This window comes from Portunus trituberculatus, chromosome 41 (assembly GCF_017591435.1).
Source record: "Portunus trituberculatus isolate SZX2019 chromosome 41, ASM1759143v1, whole genome shotgun sequence".
NCBI lineage: Eukaryota > Metazoa > Arthropoda > Malacostraca > Decapoda > Portunidae > Portunus > Portunus trituberculatus.
The window spans coordinates 41,092,782-41,107,781 of NC_059295.1; the positions used below are offsets into that span (position 1 = coordinate 41,092,782).

The 15,000-nt window shown below is 44.7% G+C and overlaps 1 protein-coding gene across 1 annotated transcript in view; it reads left to right on the forward strand.

Moving 5' to 3' along the window:
* LOC123516442 overlaps positions 1 to 15,000 on the forward strand; it is a 244,157-nt gene that overhangs the window by 201,831 nt on the left and 27,326 nt on the right. Inside the window, 1 exon segment of the mRNA XM_045275729.1 lies at positions 4,598 to 4,896. Within this exon segment, the coding sequence (XP_045131664.1) occupies positions 4,598 to 4,896 (299 nt within the window).

Consider the following 15,000-nt stretch of genomic DNA (forward strand, 5'->3'; position numbering starts at 1 on the left):
GTGTGTGTGTGTGTGTGTGTGTGTGTGTGTGTGTGTGTGTCCATCTATCTCTGAGAGTTACAACAGCCTCCTCATCTTTCTCCCTCCGTTCTTCCCTCTTTTACTTCTTCCTCCTTCCCTTCCCTTCCCTTCCCTTCCTCTTTTTCCTCTTTCCCTTCCTTCCTTTCCTCCCTTCCCCTTGATTCCCCGCTACCTTTCCTGCTCCCCTGTCATAAAGCATCGTGGTGATCCATTACTTTCTCTTCATTCCTCCTCGTGTCCTGCTTCAAGACACAATTCTGGCAAAGCTTTATGATCATGCCCGGGTTTTATTTAGTTACATGTGTGTGTGTGTGTGTGTGTGTGTGTGTGTGTGTGTGTGTGTGTGTGTGTGTGTGTGTGTGTGTGTGTGTGTGTGTGTTTTACAGAGTTTAATTTTATCCGTCTCTCCGCTGCCCCTCCGCCTTTTTAATGATGCAACAGTGTAGATTGAAATTTCGTTTTATTTTCGCCTGCAAACACACACACACACACACATACTCTCTCTCTCTCTCTCTCTCTCTCTCTCTCTCTCTCTCTCTCTCTCTCTCTCTCTCTCTCTCTCTCTCTCTCTCTCTCTCTCTCTCTCTGTCTCTCTCTCTCCTTCCCTCCCTCCCGTCTGTCGCCACCACTGCCGCCACCACCGCCACTGTTAAATCACGTTATGGTATCATTGCCACAAATTCACTTTCCCGCGAGTAGCCTGTTCCTGGAGTTTAATCGAATTCCTCAACCTCGCCGGAATCCACTTAAGTCATTCCTGAGTCTTCCCCTACCCTTCTGAGTCCCCATATCCTTGCATCGGCTCTATACATGTAACCCCCGCCACCATAATACTTGAGCTTCTTTTATATACCCTGAACGGAAGTGAGTTTCTTATTGTCTTCTTTTACGCGGCAACCAGTTTTGTGTTTATTGTTTTGTCTTGTTTTGTCGTTGTTTGCAGACGCGGGTTAAACTGCTAATTTTTTTTCTTTTTCCTAGGATTTTTAAATTTCGCTTTTTGACGTGACTTGCTTGGCTTTAGAGCATAGATTCGATATGGGAGCAAGTGAACCCTGCGGTATTCATAGTATTCCTCATCTATCGATATACATATGGTGAGAGAGGGATCTGCTTCGTCTCCCGGGAATTCCTCAAAGGCCAACGACCGAACGAGACTCAATTGAAATGGTAACGCTGGTAAGAGAAAGAGTAATAGGAGCAGATCCCCCTAGAGACACTGGGGCTTCAAAAGAGCCGTGACTCCCGTGCGCCGACGACTACACAGACTAGGGAGGCACTGTGTTTCTTGAGGGAAAAGTATTTGCCTTACGAAGTCCAAACTCTCCAGGACAGTCTTGGCAGGACAAGATTACCCGCCGCTGAGGTACAGATGGCCGCAGATCCATAGAGGCGCCCGCGAGATAGCTCGCAGCCCTGCCTGAGTAATGGATATGGAAAAGGGGTCTCCCAGTAGCTGCCGGGAAAGAATTAGGGATTTGTGGTCTTGGACGGATTACTGGAGAGAGAGAGAGAGAGAGAGAGAGAGAGAGAGAGAGACAGGATACTAAGGAGCTTTTCTTACAAGATACTAGGAGGACAAGAGTGTGGAGAAGAGGGGAAGGGGGTCAGTGTGGCGAGGGAGGAGGTGCCCCGCGTGACACCTCTTCACGGTGGCCTCACGCCGGCCACACTCTGGAACAACAATGTCAGGAATGTCGGCCACGGTCGATTACAGTGATCATTGACGCACTACGCTGGAAAACTTTACTAGTCTGCTGCACCGTTAACTCCAAGGTTAGATGAGCCGAGTCTTGTCTGCGCTACATTCTTTTCCCTTCACGCGTTTTCCTACTTGTGTGAGTATCCTAGCGTCCCTCAGGTGAGACGTCCTTCATAGGCGTGTATTCTCAAACGCTTTGTTCAAGATTATTCTCAAGGACCACGCCTATGATTAGTCAAGCTCGTAGGGTTACTTCCCTGATTGACGATGCAGAATCCGTGTTTAACTGTCATCTAGCATAATGAAAACACCATTGAAAGCCAGAGTTGGTTATAATGAATACAGACAATGAAGCGTTTGACTTTTTAGAATTTTACGTCGAGGTTCCGTTGTCCTTATGAATGAAGGGTTTAGGAATGTTGTCCATAATCTGTCAGTATCGTTCAGCTTTTTTTTTCACGACCGCAAACTCCTGTTGTATTGTTCAAAGAGCATCATAGTTTGTCTAGGTAAAATAAATGTTTCCCGTCCCTCCAGCCTTCGATACATGCTGGACTGTGAGGCGATGGTTGTCATGGATAAAACGAGCCTCAGTGGACTAAATTTAGTGGCTCCCTTCCCTGTACACCGCAGGGAGTAAGGAAGGTTTAGCGTCACCGAGGCAGCGAGGAGGCGAGGCGAGGGTCTGCACAGCTTGGCGGTCACACGTGGGCTTGCGGCTCCATCAAGGGGAAATATTTATGAAGCCACGCCAGACCAACCTTACCCCTTGTCTTTCTGGGAGTTTTTTTTTTTTTTTTTTTTTCGTGTGTGTGTGTGTGTGTGTGTGTGTGTGTGTGTGCGCGCGCGAGCGCTTATTTGGATCCATCAAATAAACCAATATTTGTACACACACACACACACACACACACACTCTCTCTCTCTCTCTCTCTCTCTCTCTCTCTCTCTCTCTCTCTCTCTCTCTCTCTCTCTCTCTCTCTCTCTCTCTCTCTCTCTCTCTCTCTCTCTCTCTCTCTCTCTCTCTCTCTCTCTCTCTCTCTCTTCTTTAGTCTCATATTCATTCCTCCACGGTGGTTTGTTCCTCCCTCCCCCAACACGACCCCTGTCTTTCACAGGCTTAATCACACGTTTATGATGTCGTTAGGAATAAAACTCGAACGCCTCGTAATGAAAGTATTCCGGTGACTTCTCCCTTTATAGCGGTGCCTCATTGTGCAAGTGTCACCTGGGGAGTGTGTGAGGCGTGACGTGCACGTGACGCCACTAACCCGCCGAGAGAGGGAGAGGGAGAGGGAATGGGAGAGAAAGAGAGATACACTTAATTTAAGCGAGTGTACTTAGAATATAATCAACAAGAGAGAGAGAGAGAGAGAGAGAGCTAGACTATTCAACTGCCCTCTGCTAATCCTGTTCACCTTATTTTACCTGTTGTTTTTTATAGGCAAGGACCAGCTCTGCCTCCCGCTTACCTGCACCACTCACTTGTCTACTTCCCACCTCTCTTTCTCCTTGCTTCTCCCGTCCTCCGCCCCCTGTCTTCCCCCTCCCGTCTCCCATCTCCTGCCTCCCTCACCCCTTCCTAACGCACCTTTATCATCACGAAGGCAAAGGAAGCAGTGGTGTTTTTTTTTTCAAGATCACTACGTATAAGATTTACGCTTGGGTGTTGTAACTGTATAACAACGACGCAGGAAATAAAGGAAAGAAAAATACGTATACACATTCTTCATCATTAGTCATACTTCATTTTTATTACTACGAAAAAACGTGTTCATATTTTGTCTTTTGTCTTAGTTGATTAAGCTTTCGAGTTGGAATTTGTTGTGCATTTTGATATTAAAGTTTGGTTCATTGATTCTCTCTCTCTCTCTCTCTCTCTCTCTCTCTCTCTCTCTCTCTCTCTCTCTCTCTCTCTCTCTCACACACACACACACACACACACACACACACACACACACACGATTCCTTGAAATAATTCATTACATTTTCTTACGACGATCCACTCAGCTCACTTCCCTGTAATGTCGAACTGGTGGTGAATCTTTGTCTTGTGTGCTCGTGTTTATTTGGGGTTGCTGAGTCTTGGTAAGCATGTTTTTTTTTTTTTTTAAGTAAGAATTATATGGTGTGTGTGTGTGTGTGTGTTTTTTTTTTTTCTTTGCAATGTCCCGAGTCGTGTTTCGTGAGGATGCAGGGTTGATTCGAGTGGTCTGTGTGAAGCCTCGAGCAAATTGTAACTCTTGAAAATAAAAATAATTCGTATGTTTGCTACTATTGTTACTACTACTACTACTGCTGCTGCTGTTGTTGCTGCTGCTACTACTGTTGTTGTGAATGCTGCTGCTGCTGCTGCTGCTGCTGCTACTGCTTTTACCACCTCCACCACCACAACCACCACCAGTACTACTACTACTACCATGATTTAAATTCTGTAAAAACCAACAGGTCATACACTTCACTTTTATCTTTTCCCCTGACGTTGAACGGTTTCATTGTCTTGTCGTGCGCCATTGATTTAGAAATACAATTATCAACACACTTATGTCAACAGGACACTTTTAAAGCGACATGACAGCCACGGGGGCGGGAAACAGACCGTGTGTGTGTGTGTGTGTGTGTGTGTGTGTGTGTGTGTCAAAGGTCACGTCAAGTCATGTACGCACGTAAGTATAAGAGTTTATGAATGTGAAGCTTCATGTATACGTACGTAAGAAAGTAGGTCACGCCCACCACGTGTACGTACTTACAGGGGAAAGGCTGACAAGTTAAAGCTGCGCAGAGGCCGTGTGTGTGTGTGTGTGTGTGTGTGTGTGTGTGTGTAAAGAAGCACCAGCCAGCGAGACCTAACCCCATGTTCTCTCTCTCTTGTTCCAGATGAGACGAGTGTCGGCGGGGAGGACAGTGGCGGAGGCGGCGGCGGTGGAGGAGGAGGAGCAGGAGGTGGAGGGGAAATGTCAGCAACACCCGGAGGAGGAGGGGGAGGAGGAGGTATGGGGCTGAAGAGTGGCTCCCCTTCCCCGCTAGTTGGCTCAGTGGGGAGGATCTCTGGGCGGGACAGCGTTGCCTCCCTCACCTCCTCCACGGACACCTCCTGCCTGACCCACCCTGACGAGGACATTGAGAGGCTCCTGCAGCTCAACGAAAAGAAGATCAGCTCCCTCACCCCCCTTGGAGTGAGTTTCAGCCTTAATTTTGTTGGGAGAGGAACGGGTGGGGCGGGGAATGGAAGGGAAAGGGAATAAGAGGAAAAGAAAAGTAGAAGGAAATGGAAAGAAAGGTAGACAGGGAAGGTAATAAAACGGAAGGAAAAGGAAGAGAAATGAAGAAAATGGAAGTGAATGTGAGGAGAAGAGGAAAGAAATGGAGATATGGTATCACCAAGTTGTCACCAGATTGAAGTAGTGAATTATGTATGATGAGGAAAAAAAATCTCATAGCGAAAGCCCGTCATGGAGAGAGAGAGAGAGAGAGAGAGAGAGAGAGAGAGAGAGAGAGAGAGAGAGAGAGAGAGAGAGAGAGAGAGAGAGAATGAGGCAGTGAGGCAACGAGACTTCAGAGTTTCGTCTCGCCCACCACCCGTCCTCCTCCTCTTCCTTTTTCTCCCACTCCATTCCCATCTCCTCCTTCTCCACCTTCCCTCTTCCTCATCCTTCGCTGTTTCGCAAGAAGGGATAATATAACCAAGTAAAGGTGGACTTAAAAGCAGACGAGGCCTGTGAAGTAAGTTTGTTTATGCCAAGTTGAGGCAGTTACAGCTGAAGGAGAGCGTGGGGAGCGTGCGAGAGAGAGAGAGAGAGAGAGAGAGAGAGAGAGAGAGATGGTAAAGGAAAAGGCCGAGAGAGTTTATACGGGCAAAATGGGACGAGTTGCAGCGTATATAGTATAGTGTGTGTGTGTGTGTGTATACAGGCACCCAAAGTTTCTATAGAAGTTAAGCTGTCTTAAGGGGGAAACTTTGTGAAAACTGTGTATATATTTTAGGTTGAAATGAGGGGGTAGATCGAGGCTAAGTAAAGACGATCCATCTCAGCCAGGACTGACGAGGAGGTGGTGCGCGAGTAGAGAGAAGAGAGAACGGAAATTATTACGATCTTCAGATGTGCTGCAGATAGACTTAGATTATCTGATTAACGTTTGTCATTGTACTTTTACTATGTGCGAGAGAGAGAGAGAGAGAGAGAGAGAGAGAGAGAGAGAGAATGTTTGCCATTGTACTTTTACTGTGAGAGAGAGAGAGAGAGAGAGAGAGAGAGAATCTTCTAAGGCGTGTTTGGATTTAATTACTAGAGACAACTAAGCTAACTTTTTGAATCCCCAGAGCGCCGCACCTTTCTCGACACTTTTTCTATCTGTCACAATAAAATCGTTATCCATCACCTCCACCATCTCTTCCGCCTCTACTCCCGAGAGAAGCCCCTGAATGTTGTTAGTGCAGCTGGAAGGGTTTGGCAGAACGATCATAAAGTTTCGGTAGCAAGGTGCGAGGCGAGTGAAGCAGTGTGAATGAGTGGTGATTGGCTGCTAGAGTTGCCATGCCTGTGTCTCGGCGCTTGATGTGATGAAGGGGTGTTGCCTGCGAGCGAGGCGTTCTGATTGGACGGGGCGATGTGCCTGTCTGCCTGTATGTGTGCCTCTCATTGATGATTGCGTGGATAGGAAGGATTAGAGCGGTTTTGGTTCGTGCGATTTTATATTTTTTCCTTTCGCTCGGCGGTGTTGAAAGTTATTACCTCGTTTGGTCGGGTTTCAGTAATTTCAACTTTTTAGATGAAGGTAAAGATTTTCGTATTAGTCTTAGTATTTACTTAATTATTGTTATTTGATGCGTAATTCAGATGGATTTTGGCTCCAAACCATTTTTCTTAACTACTGGAAAGCATTATCATAATTGTGTGAGGTTTGGTTAATAACCCTTGCTAGTGTGGGGCGCGTCTCCTCCTGAATCCCCAAAGGATCATTAATGTAACCACAGGTAATTACGTCCCGGCCAGGCGGCGCTGCGGCCCTACAGATCCCCGCCGCCCACCATTTTGGTGTGCTACGGGGAGCTTTGAAAATATCATTAAAATTAAGTACACCAATAATCCTTTCCAATATATAAAGAGGAAAAATGGAAATTGGAGTCATGATTGTTGCATGATAACAAGACCTAGAGGTTAAAGTTTGTTATTTCATTTAATTTTTCATTGATTATTCATCTCTTTTGTCACGATCACACACAAAAACTTGAAATCCCTTTTCGCTCCCTCTCTGTAATCCTGATGTCATTGCTAAGTGTGACACACATCCTGTATTGTTCCGTCATGTCACTTAACCTGCCTTGTCTTCCCCCACTCAGTCCTCCATTTCCTGTTGCCACAAATTATTTTATTCAGTCTTTTTCCTGCAATTTCCTGGCACACATTACTGCAAAATATGACGTGTGCTTTTTCACCCAGTTATGAATTTTTTTCCCCCACTGCCTCCACACAGCTGCAGGATTTGTCACCATGTTTTCTTCATTTGCATTAATTTAGTCACATTGTTTAGATATCACATTATCCATTTACCTTTATTACTTGTGTTTTTTATTTTATCATCTTTTGTTCTTGACACTTTTCTTCTGTTTTCCTCTAGCGAAGTTTCACCGCGGGGTTTCGAGCATAGCCTCCGCTCCCTGTCCTCTCACCTCACCTCCCGCTCCCTTCCTCTCACGCCCCTCTCGCTAACTCGTCACAGCATAGTCAGCTTTAGCAATGACGGTCGTAACCACCAACTCCCCTCCACGATGATGTGGGGCCTTAATATATTTATTCATGCTTTCTTAGGTGTGTTTTTACGGACATCTGCCTGCTTGGGCGCCATCACATGTGTTGCTACTGGTGCTTTTGCTTATTTTCTATATTATTCCTGTGTATTAATCTCCCCCGCCCCGTCCTCCCTTTCCCCGCACCCTGCTGGGCCTGCCACCCCTACCCACCCCCGCGGCGGCGTGAGCAGGCTGCCTCTCGTGTGCAGGTGTTGCGTCCAAGGTAACAACAACAACAGCAACAACAATAACATCATCATCAACGGAGACACACTTCAGACAAAAGACAGACATGCCTTCTGTGCGTTGTGATCGTAATAACGTAATAATAACCAGGCAATCTAATCATCACCTAATCTAAAACAAATAATAACATAATACATATATACAACAACAACAAAAAACAGTGTTTCTCTTCCCATCGCGGAGGAGGAAGGGAAGGATAACAGCAGCAGTCTGGTCTAAACTAACTGTGTACAATAATGGTAGTAATAACAAAGTAGTTCCCTGTGTTGGTGTTTTTGAGTAACTAGACGAGTGTCGAGTCCAGACAAATTTTGGATTCTACCTTATCATTGACTTCGTCTTGATTCAAAAAGTTCCTTGGACTAACACGTGACGCGACGGTGTGTGTGTGTGTGTGTGTGCATGTGTGTGTGTGTGTGTACTGTCTGTGCGTGCGTGTGTGTATGCGCTCGCCGGCCGACGCAGGGGTGGCAGCCTCAGATCGGCGCCTTCCCTCCCTGGCCTCGCCCTCCTCGCCGCTGCGTCAGTCCCCAGCCGCCGGCCACTGTAAGTCATCCTCGCCTGCTCTCCGCCTCGCCCTCATCCCGGCCACTGCTTCTTGCCATGCTGATGCTGTCTCTTGCTCCTTACCAGACCTTGCTAATGAATGCTGCTCGTCTTCTGCACTTACTACCAACACTACTACTACTACTACTACTACTACTCATGGTAGCATCCGCATTATTGCTGCATTTATGGTTACTACTACTACTACTACTACTACTACTACTACTACTACTACTACTACTACTATTCATAATTATATTCATAATTATTACCATCAATATCATCATTACTACCATTACCACTACCAAAGCAACTACTGCTACTACCACCACCACCACCACCACTACTACTACTACTACTACTACTACTACTACTACTACTACTAATACTAATACTACCACCTGCATTATTGTCATCACTACCATTACTACCACCAAATGTAGTACTACTACTACTGCTGCTACTACTACTACTACTACTACTACTACTACTACTACTACTACTGCTACTACTACTACTACTACTACTACTACTACTACTACTACTACTACTACTACTACTACTACGTTACCCTTATAGTTCTTGATGTATATTACTTATCGAGCCTTGATATATAAGGATCTTGTTTTGGAAAGCATGAGAAAGACTATTATTCCTTTTTATGCAGGGAGTCTCTCTCTCTCTCTCTCTCTCTCTCTCTCTCTCTCTCTCTCTCTCTCTCTCTCTCTCTCTCTCTCTCTCTCTCTCTCTCTCTCTCTCTCTCTCTCTCTCTCTCTCTCTCATATTCTTTCCCCTTTCTTGCATAAATCAATACAATGTTTGATAATGCAATCCAGACACGTCCTTCCATCACCCCATCTATCTAGTAACCGTCCATCACTTGATCTCTTCCTCCTGTGCATCTTTCCCACATCAATATCGTATTTTCCTGCCTCAGTTTCCCCACCACGTAAGTTATATGACCTTTGATCCCTCCCAGCTCTCTTCCTACAGTCTCTACCATGTGTCTTTGGCCTTTACCTTTATCTCTGCATTGGTAAAGTTTGGATGACTGGTTATGAGAGATTTCCGTCCATCCACTTCATCTTGCTTGAGTCTACCCATTCTTCGAGGTCCAAGATTTGTTGTGAAAGAGTTTTGGTGTCGGAAGTTCATATTGACAATGTGCTGATGCGGTTATAATATTTTGCTTTTCTTTATTTTCAAGTCCAAATGATGGTTTTTGTTTCTTTTATTACTCGATTCCTGAGAGAAAACGTTGTAATATTGTTAATGTATCTTTAGGAGTGTTGTAGTCGTGTGTGTGTGTGTGTGTGTGTGTGTGTGTGTGTGTGTGTGTGTGTGTGTGTGTGTGTGTAATTCACCACGGTTGTCTGCTTTTCACCAAGCCAGTCTTCCCCATTACGGAGCGAGCTCAGAGCTCATAGGTCGATCTTCGGGTAGGACTGAGACCACATCACACACTCCTCACACCGGGAAAGCGAGGCCACAACCCCTCGAGTTACATCCCGTACCTATTTACTGCTAGATGAACAGGGGCTACACATTAAGAGGCTTGCCCATTTGCCTCGCTGCTTCCCGGAACTCGAACCTTGGCCTCTCGTTTGTGATTCGAGCGTGCTAACCACTGCACTACGCGGTGTGTGTGTGTGTGTGTGTGTGTGTGTGTGTGTGATACCGGTGAGCATCCTGAAGACAGTCATCATTTTCTTCTTGAAGTTTTGTTTCGAAACTTCAACAGTAAATTGCAAATCCCATGCTTGAATACGCCGTAAAATGCTAGGCAGTGCTCTTACTTCTCTTCAGTCTGCACAATACGAGGGAAAGACACCCTTGTCGCACCCTTTTTCATCACCATGACTTTTTTTTAAGGCTACAGATGATTAGCTAGGATTTCAAGAATGTTTCTCTTTCTATTGATTTAGAGATTTTATAATTTGTCATTAGAGCCATAAGAAAACCAGTAAAATCCCATATATCTTCAAGTAGAGCCGTCTAAAAGTAATGGAAGTGCTGCGCAGAAGTGTTTCATAATATGGTCCAGTGTTGTGGGGACGCTTATACATTATTCATTGTGTCTTGACTTCAAAACCGAGATTGCTTGATGTAATCGTGTTACTGCAGCGGGTGGCACTGTCTTGGATGTATGCGTCTCGCCTCACCTCCGTCTGTTTTTAGTTAATAGGAAAGTAAATCTCATTTTGTCCCTTAGTTTCCACCACCGCCCCCAGACAGGAAACAGAAGCTCTCGATTCCCTTATTCGGGAGCCTTTGAGTGCCTCCCACATGCTAGTGTTGCTCCCTGCGCTGCTAAACTTTTCCTGTCCTCTCTCGCAGCTTTCCGGCCTCCCGTAAATTTCTTAAGTAATTCCTTTTCCCCCTCCCGTCCTCTGCGACCTCCGCGGGTCCCGAGGGTACGAGGCTGGCCGGCGAGTGTGGGCGTGTGGAGCTGGAATGTTGGAGGCAAAGAAGCAGAAAATAGGGATTTGGGATGTGTGGAGAAGACGACTTGGTGGGTTATGAGAAATTATAGAAACTATGCGATGATGTGTTGGGAATTGATTCAAACGTGTTGACAGTAATTGATGTTGGTGATTATTAAAAGAAATAATAATAATAGACTAAATATCATGAAGGATTGCTTGTTTAGCTTGTTTAGCGTTATTATTTAATAGATTTTTCTTTCATTTAGGAGGAGGAGCATATTGGAACTTGAGTCTCGGCGATTGTTGTTGTTGTTGTTGTTGTTGATGTGTTGATGTGGCAGGACTAAGCTGTTACCTTTCCGTGTTGAGGAACGAGTGGGGAAGGGAGGAGAGGAAGGAGAGAGAACCATTTACAGTTTTTATAGGATTCTTATATGACTCTTCTTTGTACCTATATATTAAACAAACTGAGGATTGAAGTGTGGTAGGTAGTAGCTGTAGCGGCAGTTGTGGCTGTGATGGTGGTAGTGTTAGTTGTGGTTGTGCGGTAGTGGTGGCAGTAGGAATGGCAGAAGTGGCAGTTACCGGGATAGTTGTGGTTATATAGTATTCGGAATAGTGGTGATATAGTGGTTGTAGTAATGATAGTGATACCACGGTGATGGCAATGGTATTGCTACTTCTGTTATTTTTACCACCACACTTGGTGCAAGGAAAGTGTTTCGTGAAGTTAGTAAACCTGCATGGGATGACTCGCCAGCACACAGCCAACACACAGGCAACACACACAGTCCCCGGTGTGAAGGACGAAGAAATGCACTAAGGCTTCGTTCGGGGTGGTGAGTGCGGCCTACCTGTGCTTGTCCTCTTTCCTCCCAGTCCACACCTCTTCCACAGTTTGTCGGAGGGAGTTTCAAACTTTTCAATTTTTCAATCTCTGGTGGTGCCCCGCGGCCGACCCTCCAGCACGCCATCCTGCGGGAAAAGACTCGAGAATTCTTTGAAGGGATCTTGCGGGATTCTTCGCCCAACGTATATTGTGCGAGAGTTTTCTCCCTCGTGTGTGCATCTTCGTTTTTTGCGGTCACGTTTTTCCTGTGTTCATTGTCGATTGTTTCTTGAGATTTCCTTTGTAAACCGATTTGTTCGTTTGTTTGTTTGTTTTATTTCAATGAAGAGCGTGAATTCTACTTGGAAATTTTCGGTTGTAGAGGTAGTAGTAGTAGTAGTGGTCGTAGTTGCGGTAATAATGGTGGTGACGAGAGAGAGAGAGAGAGAGAGAGAGAGAGAGAGAGAGAGAGAGAGAGAGAGAGAGAGAGAGCGGTTAAAAGGTTAATGAATGCAGGGGGTTTTTCCAATCACAAATGCATGAATAATTACGGGACTAAAATGGCTTTTCATTCTAGTGTCGATTTTTTCCATGACGTTTACTAGCTTTCTTATTTTTCTGTTGCATAGGCTGGGTTTAAGAAATGAAAATTTGATGCCTCATTGTGTGTTATAGAAACCTTACTGAAGACTTTTCATTATTCATTTATTTACTTTATCTTATTCTATTTTTTTTTTTTTTTTACAATTGCACTGACGACTTGACTTTAGGTTTGTAAATTGCTCCAAAACTACCTTTACTCCTTTCTCTAAATGCGATAGATACACCTCACTCTCTTGGTCTCGAAGCGCGGCAAGAAAAATATTTACTTTTGCCTGAAGGCGGAGTAAGTATTCATATTCTACGTAGTCTTGTTTTTTATGTGTTTCGCTTTTCTATCCAATCCTGGCTCGCTGCGCCATAAACCGATGCGTGTGTTCGATCGCCTGTACATTTCCACGCCTCACAGTCTGTTAACTCGATGTCATGGTAGGATTCCTGCGTGGAGGCTCGCGTGGAAACAACTCGGGAAAGAAGGGGCGAGGTCGGGGAGAGTGTGTGTCATTGCAGCGTCCCAGAGTGTGCCTCCCCAACCCAAACACACTCGGGACCCAAACTCTGCCCTCCTATTGTGGTGATGATTACGTAGAAACCCAACCATTTGCCATCATCACTAATAGAAAAAAAATTATAACAGTAATTGCATAGATAAATAAAAACTGTTAGTATTTGAATAGTAGTGGTAGTGATAGTAGTGTTGGTACCTAGTAGTGTAGTAGATGGTATTATGTAGTAGTAGGAGTAGTGGTGATACAAATAGTAGTAGTAGTAGTAGTAGTAGTAGTAGTAGTAGTAGTTGCAGTTGTAGTAGCAATAGTAGTAGTAGTAGTAGTAGTAGTAGTAGTAATAGTAGCTGTTGTATTAGTAGTAGTAGTAGTAGTAATAGTAGCTGTTGTATTATTATTATTATTAGTAGTAGTAGTAGGTAACAGCAGCAGAAACAACAATAACAGAGATATTATGAATTACAATAAGTACAAAGGTCATACCATTATATACTCATTCGGTTTACCTTCATCATGTTTTGTGCTTTATGGGCGACATAATGACCTTGTATATCAGCACGTGAGCGAGAACGCCATCATTGCTGCTTCGTCCTGTGTAATGTATCACCGCTCGTGTTTACCGGTTGCAGCGAAATACATAAAATATCAAAACAGACGTAATATTTAAAGGATAATATTGCTTCATTCAACAGTATTCAATTATTCATCGTTCTTGTGGTGTTCAAATTAATCTATCCATCTATCCACCTATCCGTCTATCCACCCATCGTCCCTTCATAAAACTTCGATGTTAGGGAGAAAACTCGAAATCAGTGAAGTTTCTCCACATTTAGTGTCGCGTCTTCTTTTCGTTATTTGTTTGGGGTACTTTATTCGTGATGGCGTTCGTTCCTGTATTGAACCTTGCGTGTTGTGGATCTTATAGTCGTCTGCCTTCAGTGTGTCGCAGTGATCTCTCCGTTGGGTGTGGCGATGAAGGGAAGAGCGGCTACAGGGGAGAGGGACGAGTGTGTTAATAAATGTTGTACGGCAAAAGATGAAGATATTGATGTCATGATGTGGTGGTGATAGTGATGTAGTGCTTCTTTAGCTCTATGTAATTTCTAAATATGAAAATTATATTTCATGTGTGTGTGTGTGTGTGTGTGTGTGTGTGTGTGTGTGTGTGTGTGTGTGTTAGCTCATATGTAAGTATAGCGCATTGTTTCACCTTCTGAGTACAAAGTGAGTATCGATCTCATGTTGGATAGGGATCAAATAATCCAGTACTGTATTCATCCTGGAGGCGGCGCAGTATACGCGGTTTACATTACGTAGTGCGAAATGTTGCCTGTCACGAAAGTTGTAATGATCTTGTGTGTTGCAATACTCGGGGTGCACATGGGAGGCACTCACTCAGGGACTTTGATATGCATATTCTCTTATTTAATGAAGGGTAGTTGTCAGTCACGGCTTCTGTATTTCTCAAGAACTGCACGCCTTGCCGCGTAACCTATATAATAGTTTCTCTCTTTCCTCACTACCTCTTCCTCACACTTCTACAGGGCACCCAGCTCCGCCAGTAATAGAAGGTGTAACACGATGGATTGTTAGTGAAGCTGAATGAGTCGTGTATATGTGGAAGCACTGACCGTGTCCCTAAACACCAAGATACTCCTGGTGATGAGGAGAATCATTATATACAGCTTTTCAAGCCTCGGAACAAAATACGGACTCGTAAAAATTATTATGCCGTTTAGTTTTGTGCTTTTGGTACTCTGCAGTATATCATTAATTTAGTTATAGACCAAACAATATCGCGTTATGCAGCGCCGGAGGAATTTTAATGAAGGTTGATTAATTTCGACGGGTAGAAAAGCACTAAGGCTGAAATAAAATCTTATTATATGTTGCATTCTTTATTGAATCACTTTGTCCACAAAGGTGTTTCCTAAGAAGCGATGTGTATTGCGTGGTAATGACGTCCAGGAAAGTGGTGCCATATCTTCCAGGAAAACGGCCATCGATCTGAAAGGAAATATGTTGGAGCCGAGCGGCTTTACATCATCCCTAAGCCTGACCAATGTGGCAACACCTCAGGGAGCGCCGTGTTCCTGGCCATCCTGGCTTGTGGAATGCCTCAAGAGTCGCGACCAATGCTGTCGACACACGGTACACGCGCTATAACAAAACGTATTAGCCTCTCATAACATGTAGGCGAGTCACACTGGCGTGCCGGGTGCAGGCGGGGCTGTCGGAGCGGACGTACCCTTTAAAGGAAATTGCTTCTAATGGGAAATGTTTGAATGTATGAATTACGGGATGTGAGGTGACGCCCTGCGCGGCTGGGATTTAGA